Source organism: Hypomesus transpacificus, unplaced genomic scaffold, assembly GCF_021917145.1.
Source record: "Hypomesus transpacificus isolate Combined female unplaced genomic scaffold, fHypTra1 scaffold_111, whole genome shotgun sequence".
NCBI lineage: Eukaryota > Metazoa > Chordata > Actinopteri > Osmeriformes > Osmeridae > Hypomesus > Hypomesus transpacificus.
The window spans coordinates 294,685-314,892 of record NW_025813699.1 but is presented as its reverse complement, the minus strand read 5'-3'; the positions used below and the strand labels follow the sequence as shown (position 1 = coordinate 314,892).

The window sequence follows — 20,208 nt, the reverse complement described above, 5'->3', positions numbered from 1 at the left end:
CGTATGTATCGCAATGGCTCGTAGCCCCCGTTGCTGCAAGATGCCACGAATTTAGCCATTGTCTTTTGATCAATCTGGTTTGCAGAGGTGCACACTCAGTCATTTCAATGAGGAGAAAGGCGGATATTGCGCACCATAACACCAACAGCAGAACGGTTATCAAATGACAAAGAAGTGTACAACACTCGCGTTACAGCGTTTGTATTCACACACACTTGATGCCATCTACCTTTACATTAGCGACAGTAACTCAGCTGGCTCGTAGCCCCGTTACTGTAAGATACTTCGAATTTGCCAATTCTCATCTGATCACCCTGGTTTGCGGAGCTGCACACTCATAATAATTTCAATGAGGGGAAAGGCGGATATCGTTTTTGTCTATTGCTATGAGATATTCAGGCCTTACACTTCGGATGTTACACTATCATAATTGAACAGCCATGTCAATTTATGATCTTTTAATAACTTTAGACCTTCTGGCTCAATACTAACTTTACCATGTAAGATAACATCATCATCGTCATCGGATCCATAGTCAAAAACGATGCTGGTGTTACAAGACTAAATGCATATTTTTCTAAACTTGACTTGTTGGATAGCATTGTATTGTAACGTTTACATTTGCCTCTGCTCTAGTGGTTCGTGCGCAAAATTGGAGCGACTGACTGGCGGCTCCAAATCCACCCATAAAACACACCAACATATATGTAGCCTATATCTAGGCAAACCCTAACCATAATATATAGTTTTTAAAGTCTATATTGTCATGAGATTTTATTGTTGATTGGACCACTTTTGTAGCCCATGTAAAACAAATGTAAAAAATAAAGGCGTATATACATATCCTACACTTAACAATTCATATAAAATAACGTGACAAAAGTTATTGAGTCATTCAAAGTTGCTGTAGCTATCTACATGCTATTATAGCCTTCGACAGTTCTGGTTATGCTCAACAGCCTGCTAAACATGGCCGCCTTTCTCAACCATTCAAGTGCTAGCGCTGTCCATGCTAATCAGGGACGGCACTCTGAATAGCATCGCTGTCCATCGCCGTCCAGGCTACCATGCTCCCTCTAGCAACGGACGTCCCTGCTACAGCATCGTCATAGCATTGCTGTCCATCGCCGTCCATGCTCTATGCTCCCTTTATCGCTGGACATCCCCGCTAATCCATTGCCGTCCATGATCTATGCCCCCTCCATCGCTGGACGTCCCTAATCAGGGACGGCACTCTGAACAGCATCGCCGTCCATCCATTCAAAATCAGCAGCCATCGCTGTCAGTCTATGGACGGCCATATGGACGGCCATATGGACGGCCACAATGCTCTCAGGGATTTAGCTCCTACTGAACACTTGCGTTATAGCGTTTGTATTCACACACACACTTGATGCCATCTACCTTTACATTGGCGACACTAAATCAGCTGGCTCGTAGCCCCGTTGCTGTAAGATGCTTTGAATTTGCCCATTCTCATCTGATCACCCTGGTTTGCAGAGGTGCACACTCATAATAATTTCAATGAGGGGAAAGGCGGATATTATGCGCGCCATAACACCAACAGCATAACGGTTATCCAAATAACAAAGAAGTCTACACTGGCGTTACAGCGTTTGCATTCACACACACACTTTATGCCATTTATCTTTACATTAGCAACAGTAACTCAGCTGTTAGCTGCAGAGCTAATGTTACAGCCACATTCTAAGGGTAGCAAGCTAGGTAACCATATACAGTAAAGCAACAAAATGATATAACGCTAGTTAACTTACTTGTCCAAGGTTTGTAGCTTGACCAAGGAGATTTAGTAATGATCCAGAATTTAAGGCCAGCTTTGTGTTGGCTCAAGTTGAGGAAACAGTAGTGGCTGAAATGTTTGGCGCAGACATACAAAACTTTGGGAAGTTGTGTCGGCGCATTTCCAGCGAAAATACAATTAAGATACTGGTCGTGCAGAGGCTCGGATGAAGGAACTAAAAAAAGATTTGTGCTTGCATTTGTACATCCAAGCACTGAGCAACTGTTATGCTTCGTTTGTTTGCTCGCCATTATGGAAAAACCAATATCGCACTCGCCCTTGCACGGTGGTAGCTCAGTTTCTCATGGGCGGGCCAGATGATCTGGGTGGGCAAAGCAGAGAGAGGGGAGCTAACCTTGCTCCTATCTACGTCACTAGGGGGAGATTTTCCAACAGAGCAATTGAGCCTAGGTTCACACCTATTGAAAATTCAAGCCACTGGGAGACCAAAGGCAGGCTAGGGGAACTCATATTAATGTTTTTCATGTCATGTGACCTTTAATGGTTTGACACCACTAGTTATTACTGTTCAGTAAAAGTAGTATGATTAAGTTACATTATTACTTTCTGTACAAAGTAATATTTGGGGTGTGCTTGCCTTTCGGCGAGCAAAAACCATTGTAATCTCACATATATATTATTATTATTACTGTTTTTCGTGCCCCTAAGGCTCAGTCAATATTTGGACTACATAGACAACGTCGATGTCAAAAGGTTCGTCTTGGTCGCGATTGCGTTGGTTCTATTGGGATTTATGTTCCGTTGCACGGTTTAGGTTTTAATTAAGTTTTTGTGGCAAAAGTGAAGCTAACGGTGGCCAACTTGCTAGCCACAGTCACTGACGCTACTGACGTCACTTACGTCACAAAATATCGCGTGACTACCTCTAGCAGAACATTAGTTTAGCAGCTCGTTAACTTCTGGGAGACAGCTAGGCTAACTGCTTTACTGCAAGGGAGCTGCAGAAACGCCACAAGCAAATAGGCCAGGGTGATAACTATTTACTCATTTTACTTTGTGATTTGAAAAACAATATAGGCTGAAAAGTAGTTACATCTACTTTCGAAAACATTAGTCTACTATTTCACTGAAGCATTAGCATCATGACATTAGCCTCTGTTGTCCGGGCAACACATACTACAGCGGTCTATGATGCATCTGTTTTCAATCGTTAAAATAAAGTTTCCTCACAATTACATTTTCGTTGTAGGATTTATTATGACATTAGATTACAAGTAAACGATTTGTTGGTGAAATTATCATTACCTGTGGTTTCAAACCAGTGTAGCTCACTGCAACGCTGTACTGTACTGTTAGTAGCTAAAAAAAACATCCACAGCTGTTTACAGTAGCCTACGTGGAAGTCAATGATGTTCGGCACTACCCTACCTTAAATCAAAAGTCTTTCAATAGGTGAAACAGGTGAAACTATCTGACTAGTGACTACTAACCTGAACTCCATTGCCACAGCCTAAACTTCAATCTGTTCATGAAAATAATTCATTTCGGCCTAGACCGTACAACGGAAGTAACGTTAAATCGAATTCAACCAACGCAATCGCTACCAAGACAGTCTAGTAGTAGTTGTAGCCTACAATTTACCGGGGCAGCTTCTCCACACAGCAGGGCTATATCGCATTTTGCCTTGTTACTGACACTGACATTTTTATGAATAAGTGATTTTCCCCTTAGTAAATGTCGAGCTTATTTACGTTTTTGGGGGCATATTTTCAGTTAGCAGATGATACTATTTGAATCGCGATTCCATCTGAGATAGCTGCTGGTAACGTCGTTGTTAAAATAAATTTCAAAGGGGGTTCTTTATAAATGAATGCAATATGAGTAGGCTAAATGCCTGAAAATATCACGAGAAGGGAAAAACTTACAATGACGTTTAAATCATAGAGATTAGGTCAATTTTTACACCGGTCTGCCAAATATATACGTTTTGTTTCAACTATGAGGTTGCTGATCACCATTCCCTCTTGCGGGGGAAATGACAAGACTATTTAATTCTACTCTTCACTCTTAGTATTTTGAGTTGTAAATGAGCAGAAAAAAAATATGCTTTTAAATCTATGTAATCTTAATAAATAATAAAAAGGCTATGCATTTTTATATAAAATATACAGAAATATCAGTTGTAAAATGTAATTTAAATACGGACCCCTGCAAGTAAGCAAGCACACCCTACAATTTCCCCAGAAATTGTACCTCCTCTAGTATTACTTATTATATTACTTTTACTCATTGTGAAAATGACGGGGGGGTTTGAACCCCTAATTAAGACTTGGACCCCCCCCAAAAGAGGTAAACACAACAGGTCGTGTTGGGTCGATACATTTATACATCGTGCTTACCTGTAATCGTAAATATTACTTTACGCCCTGGAGAAGAAGTTGACCCCCCGATTGTCATTGTATAATTCGCACTCTGATTTTACTATTACTTTGAGTAGCGAGTTGTGGAAACGGGTCGCCATCTCTCTTATGGTTTAAAGTGGATTTTTCTAGCTTCCAGCTTCATTTCTCTTTGGACTCTTTCGAGAAGTTTGAAGTGCTATTTTTGGCAGTAGATAATATTTTGTTGGGGCATAGTTTGCATTTAACTTGAATGTTTCTTCCAATATCTTCAATGAAAGCAAAATGGTGTGAATATTTCCTTGTCGAAACGTAACGCGTTCTGCAGCCATGATTGCTGTTTGCCTGCAGCGTGAATCAAAGGCAAACTGTCAGGCTACTGTGCCCAGGGAGTGTCGTTTAGGCAACAATCTGTATTTATAAGGCTATCTAAGTCATTTGTTGAATTAATGCAGTAACTTAGACAAGTAACTTGTTACTTAAATAAGTAACTGTAATAATATTACTCAATGTCAAAGAGTAACGTGTTATATTACTTTGTTACTCACTTATGTAACACGTTATATTACATAACGCACTACACCCAACATTGGGTATAACGTATACGTTATACTTATAAGTCCAAGTGTAAGCAAGCGTTAATGACGTGTGAAAATATTAACGCCAGTGGGGTTGATTTGCCAGAGGAAGATGAATTGGTAAAAAATATGGCCTCATCTATCGTTTGGAAATTCAAGTCGCTCTTCCGTGGCAAAGCACTGCAAAAGTTGGAAAATTCAACTCATGCAACATGCAAAGTTACCCAATCCAAATCTGCCGACTGCAGTAGATTAGCCGCTACGGTACGGATTGCATTGTCATGACATTTTAAGGATAGCTAAAATATCGTGATATACTTCTACCGTCAGTACTTACGAATTATACCGTGATAAACATTTTAGACCATACCGCCCAGCCTTTTTTTCAGGAAGCAACATCTCAGTGACACTCTTAGAGACAACTTAAACCTATTGTTGGTTATTAAGAAACAGCTTAGAGTTTAACAAATATAACTTTCCTGTGAAAAAGCAACATAAAAAAGGCTGTAGTTAAAATAAGTTAACCCCTTAAATTTTCTCAGAATTTCTGAGAAAAAAAGGGAAAAGTGCACCTCAAGAAAATAAAAAGTTGACTTAATATCTTTACATATCTATATGGATAATGCCAATGCCACTTTTAGAGATGAGTAGACGAAATAAGCTTAATTCTTAAGCATCATTGGCAGGTTTTTTCTTTATAAATACAAGCATCTCTGCATTTTTGCCAGACATCTTGTTCCTCTTCTCATCTACAATATTCCCTGCTGTGCTAAAAAGTCACTCGCTATCTACATTAGGTAGGCTCGTGCTGCTTGTGTCAGAGCGGCAAACAAAAAACTGCCCCATGGGATAACTGGCTCCGATAGGTAGAGGTTCATCTGCAATGATGTTGAGCTGCTGATGTCACCGCCACCATGTTCCCCATCTTCATCTCAGCATACATAGCTTGCAAGGAGACAGGAAATGCATCATGTCACTGGGGGTGTTCTGTCCATGATGGCAGATGGGTTGCTGGAACTCAAATCAAATCAAATCAAATCAAATTTATTTGTATAGCCCTTTTTACACGCAAGCATGTCACAGAGGGCTTCACATGCGCCCATAGAACTGCCCCTCAACCAACCTAAACCCTCAAGGAAGACAAGGAAAAACTCCCAGAAAAACTCCCACCGGGAGAAAAAATGGAAGAAACCTTGGGAGGAGCAATTCAGGAACTACTGCTGGTGGATGCTTGAATTATCGAGGTGTGTATTATAATGATATCCCCCTATAAAAATATTTCGATTTTTGCTATTTAAAATAAATTTCAAGGAGCCAGTTCGTGGAACCTTGTCTGGGGGCTCAGAGCCGCTCGCTTCTGAACTCGCCTCACAATTCTGCTGCTCCAGTCCAGCCTGGACATCAAAAAGCATCCCACGTATCTTGGGCTTGAGTGTGTTGGGGAAATATCTGCCATTATATCTTTTTATTAACAAGAGAAACAAAACATTATTCATAGCAACAACAAAAAAATGAATCAGAATTTATTTTATTGATCCGAGAGGGGAAATTTGGTTCAGTTACAGTTGCCATATTCTCGAAAATAAGACATTATAAGACATTTTCTATATATGCATTTTGTAGGTTATACTTGTCTCTTGTTTTGATTAGTCATAGTATTGGCCTCAGAATTCTCCCAATTTACAGCACATTTAGACAAATTAAGGAAATGCAAGCCAGTCTACTACCTACATGTTAGATTATCACAACAACACTGTATTTATGTCAGCAATAGCTCCTTTTCACTATTCTTGCAATATGAACACACAGAAAAGTTCTCACCTTGGATATATATACTTTTTTTGTGATAATTTTTGTTTGTTTTTTTAATTGAATCGTGACCCCAAGAATCGATTCCGATCGGTACAATATTCCTACCACTTGTAAGAAGCACAGAGAGATACTACATTTAACTTTTATTAGCTAATGTTCATTTTTGGATTATTTGCCCCATTTATCAATATCACCTAGGCCCTACATGTAAATATTCAGGTGTCCACCATTGTCTACCATTGTTCCATCCACTGTCTGGTGTAGTAGCCTATATTATCACTGTGCTTCCTGTAACGTAAGCTGTCATGGTACAAGGATATCGCTGTGGTCGCGTTGAAAGCGTCAAATCATAAGTTAGGGATGGGTATCGTTAATTTTTATTGATACAATTTTCGAGACTGCTTAACAATTCGAGTCTTTATCGATACCACTATCGATACTTTTTTATTTCTTAAGTAAAACATATAGAACAAGGGGAACGTGTTGCTCTCAGGAAGAGGCTAGCTAAAAAGAGCATATATAGGCACAATGGATCCTGACTCTGGCTAAATCCAAATCTGTCCACTACAGATGTACTATCCACAACCTGGATGAGTAACTAGACTGTGATTGGTGGGTTGACGAAAAGTTCATCGACTTTATGAAATGTTGAACACGTTTCAACAAAAGGCACCTGATATAGCTAAATGACAAGCTAACCAAACCTTCCTTATCTTATCCCTATTGTCTTCTGTCTCTGTTTTTGTTTAACACGATGCTTAAGCATCCCACAGTGCCATGCTCGCGGTGACTATGTTTTGAATGATCAGCAGTGAGGGGGGGAGGCTTGTCTTTCCTCACACACTGTGCTCGTAAATAATGTTTGCAGTTCGCGCACACATCAAATTTTAGGGGCATATGTGAGTGAAATAGTTGCACTGTTGAGCCCTGAATTGGCCTATTATTGTCAACGATGGAGACTCCTGCGAAGTTGGGGTGCGCTCACCAGAGGATTGTCCTGCAAAGGCAGCTGGAGTTGGCACCGTTGCGACTCGGAGACAGTCGAAGTACTGCATTTTATCTTTATCTGATGCACAACGTTGTTGTTACAAAAAATTAATTTAGAACATAAATTGCACTTTGTTTCGTCTTTATCTTTGGCTTTAATAACATTTAGCCAAGCCTTTGACCGTTTCGTACATTCTGCCATTGTAGGTAGCAACAAAATGATAAATTAAGTGAAGTAGCGCATGAGGCAATTCAATTCTTCTTTGTTTAGTTTAAAGGCAGTTGGCAGGCCATTCAATTGAATTTAGTCATTTTATTAGTCAAACATTGTATGTTTGTGCACCAGTGATTTGATTTAAATAACATTACTTATTTCTTGAGACATAAGTCAACGTTACATTATATTACTTGTTCTCGATAGCGGTATCGATAAGCTTGGACCTTGAGAAATTTGTTCTCGATGCCTATCCCTAGTGTCAGTGCCTCCAGAGGTTTCCGCCCCCAAACTAAAAATAATTTAGACTCGCTTAAGCAGAAATTCACTGGAAGCAATATTCCACTACGCGAGTAGAACCTAAATTCTATGCTTGCAGAATTTTACTGCGCGCGAGCAGAATTTCACTACGCAAGCAGATTTAACCAATGAGAGCGTCCAGGGGCTCGCTCGCAGCTACCTGTGCAACTCTGTTGTTGAATTTGTGCGCAAGTACTAATTTCTAGTGAGTCCAAAGTCAGTATCTGTGCATGTGAAAGAAACTATGCGCGTGTGACCTGCCTCTGCAGCGCTGCTGTGTGTGAAGTTGTGTGTCAACTGGAGGAGGCGGAGACAGCACTGTTGGTATCACAACCCTAATGAGCTATTCGGCCTAAGTAATTTTTTTCTCTTGCAGCAACGGGTGGCACCACAACAGTGTACGCGGTGGAGGCCGACGCGGACCCCAACGGGAATTTCAATCCAAACAAGGAGGCCGGGGAGACGCAATACCTGATCAAGTGGAAGAACTGGTCACACATCCACAACACCTGGGAGACGGAAGACACTCTCAAACTGCAGAATGTCAAGGGCATGAAGAAGCTGGACAACTTCAAGAAGAAGGATCAGGAGAAGAGGAAATGGTAAGTGTGTGTGGCAGGGGACTAGTGGGATTATGAACATAGACTGAAAATGTCTACTTGAATTCTCTGTTTAGATAACAGTAAGAGCTTTCTTGGGAGATGTTAACCATCATTCAACCCAACCAACATTGCAAAGCTTTTGACATGATGGTATACTGTTATCTTTCAGGCTCAAGGCGGCTTCGCCAGAAGATGTGGAGTACTTCAATTGCCAAGAGGAGCTCATGGACGACTTGCATTCACAGTATCAGCTAGTAGAGAGAATCATTGGTAAATGAAAAAAATATAAAATGATGTATCTTATGTTTGATTCAGTATAGAAAACAAATTGTATACCCAACTGACAGATAAACATCCACTACACATGTCCACAGACAAATTACTTCAAAAACCTATTTTGTTGTCCACACAGGGCATTCCAATCAGAAGTCAGCAGCAGGCTACCCAGACTACCTGTGCAAGTGGCAGGGTCTGCCTTACTCAGAGTGCAGCTGGGAAGATGGAGCCCTTATAGGCAGAAAGTTCCAGAAGTGCATTGACGACTACATGAGCCGGAACCAGTCCAAGACCATTCCCTACAGAGATTGCAAGGTATATTGTTTGCAGGATTACTGTCATTGGGGTATGTTATGTTTTTACTGACAGGAAATGGGGGGTTAGAAGTAATGTTTTGGTGTAATTTTAGGACTAAATAAGTATTTTATAAGTATTTAAATATTATTATAAGGACTGTGGTAACAAAGTTAGACAGACCTGTGTGCATACATTTAGGTCTGTAAATATTTGCACACAAGTTTTGCTATTTTGGCTTATTACCAAAATATATTCAAGTTACAGTTAAATAATGAATATGGGTTTTAAGTGCAGTTTCTCAAGCCTGGTCCTAACCAGACTAGTACATTTTATTTGTACAGAGAGTCTTACCTCGCTCCATTGACAAGCGTTGACTTCCTTGTAGGCGGGTACTCTGTTGAAGTTTAAAACTATTGGATCTGCCCAGAGCCATGCTGATCTGCCATAACCAATCGCTAGCATTCGCCTTAGCCAATTCCTTCACCACTACTGTAACAGAGCTAGCTGCCGTAGCTGGAAAATCAAACTGTTCCTGAACCCCGTGGGGAGGAGGGCCACAATATCATGGCCACCAACAAAACTCACCAAAACTTGTCCTTTCTCCAGCTTAAGCTTATGGATATTCGGCAGCGTTGCTACAACGGGCCGAATGGCTTCGCTCGCATCTATCTCCGCCGCCATTACGGAATTACAACACAAACTAGCGCCACTCCCTCTGTTCGCTGATTGGCCGGTAGAAAATTAACCAAAGACATCTGACTTACGTACCTCATGGCCAGACCTATTACAGAAGCAAAATCTAAATTGAATGGAATTACGTAGGAGAGTTAGTTTCTCAACTTCAATTTCAGGGTATTCACATCCAAATAGACGGGGGGTTTAAGAATTACAGTTCCGTAATATGTAGAGCCTTTTTTGAAATGTTTTTTTACAAGGGACCAAAAGTAATTGGACAATTGACTCAAAAGCTGTTTTATGGACAGGTGTGGGCTTTTCATTATTTATTAATAAATTAAGCAGGTAAAAGGTCTGGAGTTGATTATCGGTGTGGAATTTGCATTTGGAAGCTTTTGCTTAGAGAAATAGGACAAAAAAGTGGCCAAATCAACAGTGAGATAAAAAACTGGTGAACTCGGCAACATAAAAAGGCCTGGACGTCCAAGGAAAAAAACATTGGTGAATGATTGCAGGAACCCCTTCACAACATCCAGAAAGAACACTCCAGGAGGTAGTCATATCATTATCCAAATCTAACATAAACACCTGAGAAGAGCAAGAGCAAATACAGAGGGTTCACCACAAGGTGCAAACCATTTATAAGTCTTCAGAATTGAAAGGCCAGATTTGTCAAAAAACATTTTAAAAAAAAATATCCCAGTTTTGGAACAGCATTCTTTGGACAGATGGAACTAAGATCAACCTGTACCAGAATGATGGGTAGAAATATGGAGAAGGCTTGGAAGTGCTCATGATCCAAAGCATTCTACATCTATAAAACACGGGGGCTGTTTGATGTAGAGCCAGACGGATTTATCGGCGAGCCAATATTGTTGGCTGATTTGCCAAACTATGGGTATCAGCATTTATAATGGACGATATACATTTTTTTATGTATTATGCCTTCACAATACAAACAAGGTAAAAAAAATCAAGGCTCATAATGGCCGCTAAATGAATATAATTTTTTTATTTTTAAAGAAACGGACAAAACACCCTTCAACCATGTTATGAGTGTTTTGGCGTTGCATAGTTTATCTTAAATCACCAAGTATTTGTATCGATATCGGCCTTAAAAATCCTTTATTGGTCGAGTCTAGTTTGATGGCATGGCTTCCAATTGTCCTAGTGTTTTTTGATGATGGGAGAGAAGACAGAATCAGCCGGATTAATTCTAAAGTGTATAAGGATATATTGTCTGCCCAGATTCAAACCAATTCAGCAAAGTTGATTGGACAACGCTTCACTTGACCGATGGACAATGACCTAAAACGTTCGGCGAAAGCAACCAAGGAGTTTAAGGCAAAAAGGTGCAATATTTTGCATTGGCCAAGTCAATCACCTGATCTCAACCCAATCGAGCATGCATTTCACTTGCTGAAGACAAAACTTAAGGCACTAAGACCCACAAACAAACAACAACAACTAAAGACAGTTGCAGTAAAGGCCTGGCAAAGCATCACAAAGGAGGAAATCCAATGTAGGTGATGTCCATGGATTCCAGCTTTCAAACAGTCATTGCCTGCAAAAGTTCCTCGACAAATTATAAAAAATGATTTTTTAAATTATTTTATTAATTTGTCATTCCATGTGAGTCCCTGGAATAAGGAGACTGTATAAAAATGGTTGCGATTCCAAAATGTTTCGTACAATATTTGTGTTCAACCCCTTAATTTAAAGCTGAAAGTGTGCACTTGAATTGCATCTCAGTTGTTTAATTTCAAATCCAATGTGGTGATGTACAGAGCCAAAATGATAATCGTGTCACGACCAAATATTTCCGGACCGAACTGTATGGTAACCATATCAAAACCATTTATACCACAATGCCAGATATTATTATTTTAATCTTAGAAAATGCTTTCAGTGTCATGTGACTCCCTGTCATCTGTCCTTTCCACAGGTGCTGAAGCAGAGACCCAGGTTTGTACCCATGAAGAAACAGCCGTCTTACATTGGAGGTGATGGACTGGAGCTCCGAGATTACCAGCTAGACAGTTTAAATTGGATGGCCCACTCCTGGTGCAAGTACGTCCTCTCCTCCTTATTCTTCCTTTCCTTTGTATAGTTTTTCTAAACTTCTAAATATATATCTCTTCAATTGATTAAACATCCAGTTTTAAAGCTTAAAAAAGGTTTATAGAAGTTTGTATTCCTGTTGTCTTCCTCCCTCCAGAGGGAACAGCTGTATCCTGGCTGACGAGATGGGCCTGGGCAAGACCATCCAGACCATCAGCTTTCTTAACTACCTGTTTCATGAGCACCAACTATATGGGCCTTTTCTGCTGGTGGTGCCCCTTTCCACTCTCACGTCCTGGCAGAGAGAGGTGCAGCTCTGGGCCCCCCTCATGAACATTGTTGTCTACCTGGGTGACATTCGCAGCAGAGGCATGGTATGGAACAACCCCCGTGTTTCGTTTCTTTTTGTGTTTGCTTGTAATTGTTTTGTTTGAGTATTTTTTTCCTTTTGTCGTGTATAATTGGTGGTCACCTTAAGGGAGCTTGAAAATGGAACTTGAGAGGTGTAGACACTATACCTGTTCTCTTTCACACCCTATTAGATCAGAACACATGAATGGATGCACGTCCAGAACAAGAGACTGAAGCTAAACATCCTTCTCACAACGTATGAAATTCTCTTGAAAGACAAGGTAAGGTCATGTTTCCCACAGAATGTGATTATATTTGTGGCGTTAGGCAGGGGCGAAGCCAGTATTGGTCAAAATTACGTGCTCGGTCATAGTTATGTCCTAGTATCAGTTAGATGTGTAGATAAGGTTTTTCAACAAGTAATAGAAGGGTGCAAAAAAGCTGTTCGTCCCTCGCATTGATTCACAGACGGGTCCGTTGTTGTGAGACGGACAGAAAGCAAGCGGGACTAGAAGGGGCTGAGCGCATCAATGCGCTGCGCGCAGCTCTACAATGAAATACTTTTTTTGCCATGTTAAACAGTAAAAAAATGAAAAAACATTTGTGGCTGTAAATATTTTATTGTGGCGGGCCGCCAAAAATAAATCCATGTATGGGAAACACTGGTAATGCTTTTCACCTCCATCAATGACCATGTTTGTATAGACATAGATCTTGTCTCTTATGTGGACCTTGCATCGACCCCTACTTCTTACGTAGCTAGTCGAGTCAGTCAAGTGAAGTTCAGCAGCAGGACCAAAACCAAAGTCTGCAGGACATCAATCCCCTGGGTCCAGAGGAACAGGAGCCAAGCACAGCAGAGCCCCTTGAGCCCCGCCTACCTCAGCTCGCAACAGAAACAAAGATTCCAGGGCGTAAGCCACTTATCAAGTGGCCCAAGTCCTGTGAGAAAAAGGAGTGGGAAGCAATCAACACAGACATCAGCAAGCTCTTTGAACAACTGAAGGGAACTGCAATTAAAAAGCTGGAGAAGATGGGAGAGCTGATTTACAGCTATGGTGCTGAGCGCTTTGGAATCACAGAGAAAAGGAAAAAAACATCAATCATCCCAACAAAGTCCAGGAGACAAAAGGAGATTGAGCGACTGGTCAAGGAGAGAAGACAGCTGAAGAAGCAGTGGAGGAAAGCCCCAGAGGAGGAGAAGGAGGGAATAAACCTGCTGCAGGCAGAAATCAAGAACAGGCTGTCAACTTTGAGGAAAGCTGAGAATCTTAGAAGGAGATGTAAAAGGAAGGAGCATGCAAGATCGGGCTTCTTCAAAGACCCCTTCAAGTTTGTAAAGAGTCTTTTCACGAAAGAGAAAAGCGGCAAACTCATAACAACAGGGAAAGATCTTGAAGCTCATCTGAAAAGAATCCACACTGACAGCCACTGGTGCAAACAGATCACCCTTCCACCGGACATGCCACCAATACATCCTCCAGAGCACCAGCTAGACGTATGTCCTCCCAAGTGGAGTGAAGTGGAAAGAACTGTTCGTCCAGCAAGAGCTGCATCCTCTCCTGGGCATAACGGAGTCCCTTACCGGTTTTATAAAAATGCACCAGATGTGTTGCGCTTTCTCTGGAGGCTAATGAAGGTGGTGTGGCGGAAACAAACGATACCAACAGCTTGGCGAAGGGCCGGAGGCGTCCTAATCCCTAAGGAGAAGGACCCTGCTGACATCAGCCAGTTTCGACACATCAGCCTCCTAAACGTTGAAGGCAAGATCTTCTTCAGCATTGTAGCTCACAGGCTAGCTGCGTACCTAGACAGAAACAAATACATTGACACAGTGCAGAAAGCAGGGATACCAGGCTTTTCTGGTTGCTTGGAGCATACAAACATGATATGGCATCAAATCCAAGCTGCCAAAAAGGAGGGAAAAGATCTCCATGTCGTGTTCTTGGACCTCGCCAACGCCTTTGGTTCAGTTCCTCATAATCTCTGCAGTTGACCTGTTCAGCATCCCACAGGCTATTACCACTCTTGTCAAATCCTATTTCCAGGACGTCCAGCTATGCCTCACAACTGAGGAGTACACCACAGCATGGCAGCGTTTGGATATAGGGGTATCATGGCAGGATGCACCATCTCCCCTCTGGCCTTCACCATGGCAATCGAGGTCATCATCCGAGCCTCCCGATGGGTGGTAGGAGGTCAGCAGCTCAAAGCTGGTCTTCGTCTCCCTCCCATCAGAGCATACATGGATGACATGACCACACTCACAACAACCATGCCATGCACTAGATGACTGCTGAAAAAGCTCCAGGAGAACATTGAGTGAGCCCGGATGAAGATAAAGCCAAGCAAATCCAGGAGCATATCAGTTGTCAAGGGTAAGCTGTCAGAGCAGCGCTTTTACATCGGCGAGGAACCCATACCAACAGTGTCAGAGAACCCAGTGAAGAGCTTAGGGCGCTGGTACGATGCCAACCTCAAGGACAAAGTTCAAGTGGACCAGCTTAGCCACGACACAATCTGCGGCCTTGAGAAAATCGACAAGTCCTTGCTTTCTGGCAGGTTAAAGCTCTGGTGCTTTCAATTCGGTCTTCTACCCCGGCTGATGTGGCCTCTTACCATCTATGAGGTCCCTATCTCAAAGGTTGAAAAACTGGAGAGGTTGATCAGCTCGTTTGCCAAAAAGTGGCTGGGTCTTCCCAGGTGCTTCAGCAACATAGGGTTGTATGAAAGAGGTATTCTGGAGCTGCCTGTGTCCAGTCTCACAGAGGAATTCAAGTGCTCCAAAGTAAGGCTGGAAATGACACTAACGGAATCCCGTGACCCATGTGTAGCCCAAACAGCTCCTACTCTGGCGACCGGAAGGAAATGGATTCCAAGCGCAGCTACACAGCAGGCAAAGGCAGACCTAAGGCACCGTGACATCATTGGCCTTGTACAACAGGGGAGAGGAGGCTTTGGCCTCGGAGAGAGCGGACCATCTTGGCACAAGGCAGCTCCATCTCAGCGCAGAGGTCTGGTCGTTGAGGAGGTGCGCCGGCAAGAGCAGGCAACAAGGTGCGCAAAGGCTGTCTCCCAATCTAAACAGGGACAGTGGATGAGGTGGGAGGGAGTTGAGAGAAGGAAGTTCTCTTGGAAGGAACTGTGGAGTATGGAAGCATTTCACACCAGCTTCATCTTACGAGCAACGTATGATGTCTTGCCATCTCTCAGTAACCTTCAACAATGGTACGGAGAAGATCCAACGTGCCCACTCTGCCCATCTTCAGCAAACCTTAAACACATCCTGGTTGGCTGCAAGACAGGCCTGACTCAAGGCCGTTACACCTGGCGGCACAACCAAGTACTGAAGTGCCTTGCTGCTATGCTGGAGACCAGAAGAACGACCATCAATGCCCTACCCCCATCATCCCATCCTACATCTGCAAGAGGTTTCGTCTGTGAAGGTGCAAAGCCAACTAAGACCAAGGCCAGTACAACATCAGACCTCAGTCAGCTGGGAGGAGCGCGAGACTGGAGGCTCGTGGTGGATCTGAGTCAAAGGCTCTACTTTCCACCAGAGATCGCCACTACGAACCTCAGACCAGACCTCGTGCTCTGGTCCTCCTCAACTAAGAAGGTGTACATCATAGAGCTGACTGTGCCCTGGGAGGACGCTGTAGAGGAGGCCTACGAACGAAAGAGCCTTAAGTATGCTGAGCTGGCAGCTGATGCTGAGCAACGTGGCTGGAAAGCCAAAGTTTGCCCAGTGGAAGTCGGCTGCAGAGGCTTTGTGGGTAAGACAACTACCAGGCTGCTTAGGGATTTGGGAATTCGAGGCCAAGCCCAACGCCAAGCCATCAAAGCCCTCTCAAGCGCTGCTGAATGGGCAAGCCGGTGGCTGTGGGTGAAGAGGAAAGATGCCACCTGGACCCCAAAATAGCATCTGTGGAGCAGAAGGGTTAAAGCAGAGGGGGGCACATCTGGGACGCCAGGTGTTGCCGATGAGCCCTCTGGAGGTGTTGTGGGCCTATCATCGAAACACCGGGGAAGGAGGGTGCCCACCTGATGACTCCAATGAGGCTTTTCAACCCTTTTGTCCCACAGACAGCACCACGACTTTTAACCGGAAACACCTCGAATGTCTGCGTCAACCCACTTCACATCTCAGGAGTGCAAATCAACCAGGGATTGTAAGACCTAGTCCTAAAACAGAACAGAACTGGATGAAAATTACATTAAATCATACATTTCTGTTTACAAAACAGAACGTTTATCAAGTGAATACCCACCAAATGTTTTTATCATATGCATGATATATGGGTTGGGTATCGTTTGGGTCTTTACGATACAGGTGGAAAATCAATACTTTTAAAATGGTTCTGGAGCCATAAAACAACGGTGGATGACATTAAATAACATTTATTTATTGGAAAAAAAATTCACTGTTGTCTGCCATGTTATTCAACTTTACGTGTTGTTGTTTCGACTTGCATTCATGTGAATTTTCTCAATCTGGAATTTGACACTAGATGAATGTGAAATATTTAAATCGACAGCTCAGGCATTTAAGTGGCATCAATATGAGGTACTGAAATCTTCATTCTTATTGGGTCCAGTACATCCTGGCCATATTGGCACTGGATTCCGGTACCCAACCCTAATGCATAGTGTATTGAGAGAATGTATTTTAAGTGAGCTCCGCTTTTAATAATTGAGCTTCTTTTGTATGTAAAAGTTTTGAAATAACTTTAGTTACTTAAAATGTAATGTAATACAAATGTAATACATCTGTAGTGTCACGCATCTATATTCTCAAAATATATTCCGGTTTACACTAGGGATGGGCATAATTGATCGATTATCAATCATTAAGAATTTAGTCAATGACATTATTTGTTCATCGATAAAACTAATGCGTGTTCTGTTGCGTAGTGTGAGTCTTGAAGGAATGCAATGGATTTTGCTATGTGGCAGCAATTAAACATTTTACCAAATGAAGCCAATGTTTGGAAAAAAACGCCACAGGCCTAATCAGTTACCGGCGAGTTTCCATGTATTTCAAAAGTAAACATGAAGAGGTCACGGCGAAGTGTAGCGTGAGACCATTTTGACTTAAAAATGACTTTGTTCACTGCCAATGTAACAGACGTGGTATTGCAAGTTCCGTCAGAGGTATATGGGCCACTGTCCGCTCCGAGCGGGAGTCGAACTCACCACCTCTGACTTACCAAGCGCCACCACTACCAACTACGCCAACGAAAAGCTAGCAATTCGTTGATGCGGGTGGCTTGTTACATACTTGAGGAGTGAGTTTCACCACACACCGGCTACACCAACACTGCAAAGAGTATAAATACAACTCCTCCACGACTCAAATGATGTACCACTTGAAGAACGTACATCCGACCCTGGTTAGTGGCGGTGCATCCTGCTCTCGGTGTTAGCACGGAGGAGCTGCAATGCACAACGAGCAGAGAAAATTACCCAACGGATCTGCAAGTCCATCGAGATGGATATGCTAGCCTTAAGTTGTTGAGTGCGAAGGTTTTATGAAGCTTTGTTAATTATCCGGAAAAAAAAGAGGGTGAGTTGTGTTTAAGCACAGGCTTCCAGCTGTCGGCTCCGCTTCTAGTACAATTTAGTCGAATGCCTATCCCTAGTTTACACTGCCTAATATATTTATTTGTTTGCCTACAGTCATTCCTGGGTAACGTGAACTGGGCCTTTATTGGAGTGGACGAGGCCCACCGTCTAAAGAACGATGACTCTCTCCTCTACAAGACCATGATTGACTTCAAGTCCAACCACCGGCTTCTGATCACAGGAACACCGCTGCAGAACTCTCTCAAAGAGCTCTGGTCCTTGCTGCACTTCATCATGCCAGAGAAGTAGGTCATTTGTTTTTGTGCTTGTGTGTTTGAGGGGCATGCCATTTTATAGTCTTATCTAGATGCTCGGTTTAGTGGGCTGTCCCTGTTGCTAAGTAGGTTTCTAATCTTTTGTAGAGGTCAGATGACATCTTGTCCCAGTATGCTTGTGTGTGGATGTCTACACTTGCCATGTGCACGTCTGCCTGTGTGTGTCTCTTTCAAAGTTGCTGGCACTGCATGCTCATGTTGTGTGCATGATCGTTTTTTCATGTGCCCAGGTTCCACTCATGGGAGCTGTTTGAGGAAGAGCATGGGAAAGGCAGGGACTCGGGCTACACCAGTCTGCATAAGGAGCTTGAGCCCTTCTTGCTGCGACGAGTCAAGAAGGATGTGGAGAAGTCTCTCCCTGCTAAGGTGGAGCAGATCCTTCGAGTGGAAATGAGCGCCATCCAGAAACAATACTACAAGTAAGAACACCACTGCTAAATAAAAAACTCTATTGATCTAGAAACTATGGTACACTGAAATAAACATTCTGCTCTACTGAGCAGATAGGCACAGTTTTGATGGGAACAAAGACCTGAATGGACTCTGTTCTTTAACATTTACAAAGAACATTGTTGCTTATCTACTAAATGGAAAAACCCAATTTTCCTTATCCTCACTTCTAACCTGGTTTTACTTGTGTGTGTCCTACCAGGTGGATCTTGACGAGGAACTACAAGGCCCTCAGTAAAGGCACCAAGGGCAGCACTTCTGGCTTTCTCAACATCATGATGGAACTTAAGAAGTGCTGCAATCACTGCTACCTCATCAAGCCCCCAGAGGACAATGAGTGCTACAACAAAGCTGAGGCCTTACAGGTGCGTGTAATACTGGCTTTTTAGCAACGGTACTATACCAAGAAAAACAGGTAATCGCTCCGGAGTATAAGTCGCATTAGTTCAAAAATGCGACATGAAGAGGAAAAAACATATTCAAGTTGCACTGGACTAGAAGTCGCATTTACTTCTAAATGTATTTCAAAACCAGGTTTTAAAAACATGTTTAATTATATATATTTTGATATATATATATAAGTCGCAGAACCAGCCAAACTATGAAAGGAAGTGTGACTTAGTAGTCCAGAAAATACGGTACTTTTATGTGCCAAAACAGTTGAACCTACGCGATAAAAACTGTAGGCTAATGTGTCTTCAAGAAAAGCAGACATGCGTGTGATGTCACGCCTGTGCCCTGCTGCATGCGGCCGGTGTTTGGAGAATTCAGTTCCCCTGTTCCCCCTTCTGCGCAAGTGCGTGAAACCATGATGTTTTCTCCTGTCGCTAGGTTGAGCTGTATGTGATTTATATAATTTTATACAATTTTATTTATGCTTACATTTCTACATAAATTGTAAAAAGTTCCAGTAGAAAATAAAAGACAACCATTTTCAAATTACTCAATTTCAATTAAATAAATATAGCTGCAAGCAGCGATGGGGGTTCCTCCGCAAAATGGCAAAATATTATAAAGATGTACAATGTAGAAGGTCAGAGTTGGACAACGAGAGCAAATCAGCTTCATGTTTGGCCAACAACAAAAGGCTGAATGGGGATTTGAAATGTTACAAGTCAGTCTCTCTAACCTCTCTGCTACACACCAACGGTTGAGATTTTATGAATAGAAATGGCAGAGTATTACCTTTGGTCAGCTTTGGGACAAAGGTTAAGAAACGGTTGACATTTCAATGTCATTTCCATTTCACCCTACATGAAACTTCCATGAATGCTGTTTCCCTCTCCCAGCGCAGGTCATGCCAAGGCAGAAATGCTTGGTGGCCTCATGTCGTCCAAAAAAAGCCTCCCACAATCAAAACATTGACCGCAACACCGTCTACATGGCTTGATAACCATATTTAGTGACCGGCCCTGAGAATCTCTTTCCAGGACCTCCGACAATCCACTATCACGGACAGCCCGTGGGAAACTGGGCTAGGACAAACCATATTCAACTGCATGCAAGTGTGGCTTATGACAATAAGATGGCAGACTCTGTTCCTA

The 20,208-nt window shown here is 42.5% G+C and overlaps 1 protein-coding gene across 2 annotated transcripts in view; it reads left to right on the top strand.

The window, feature by feature from the left end:
- The window catches only part of chd1 (chromodomain helicase DNA binding protein 1), a 71,165-nt gene that overhangs the window by 18,574 nt on the left and 32,383 nt on the right, over positions 1–20,208 (top strand). For both annotated transcript variants that reach the window (XM_047050371.1, XM_047050372.1), the window contains exons 8-16: positions 8,429–8,654; positions 8,824–8,924; positions 9,067–9,245; positions 11,848–11,972; positions 12,121–12,337; positions 12,506–12,595; positions 17,994–18,184; positions 18,445–18,633; positions 18,867–19,029. In XM_047050371.1, coding sequence (XP_046906327.1) covers positions 8,429–8,654; positions 8,824–8,924; positions 9,067–9,245; positions 11,848–11,972; positions 12,121–12,337; positions 12,506–12,595; positions 17,994–18,184; positions 18,445–18,633; positions 18,867–19,029 — 1,481 coding nt within the window. The remainder of the gene's footprint in view (positions 1–8,428; positions 8,655–8,823; positions 8,925–9,066; positions 9,246–11,847; positions 11,973–12,120; positions 12,338–12,505; positions 12,596–17,993; positions 18,185–18,444; positions 18,634–18,866; positions 19,030–20,208) is intronic.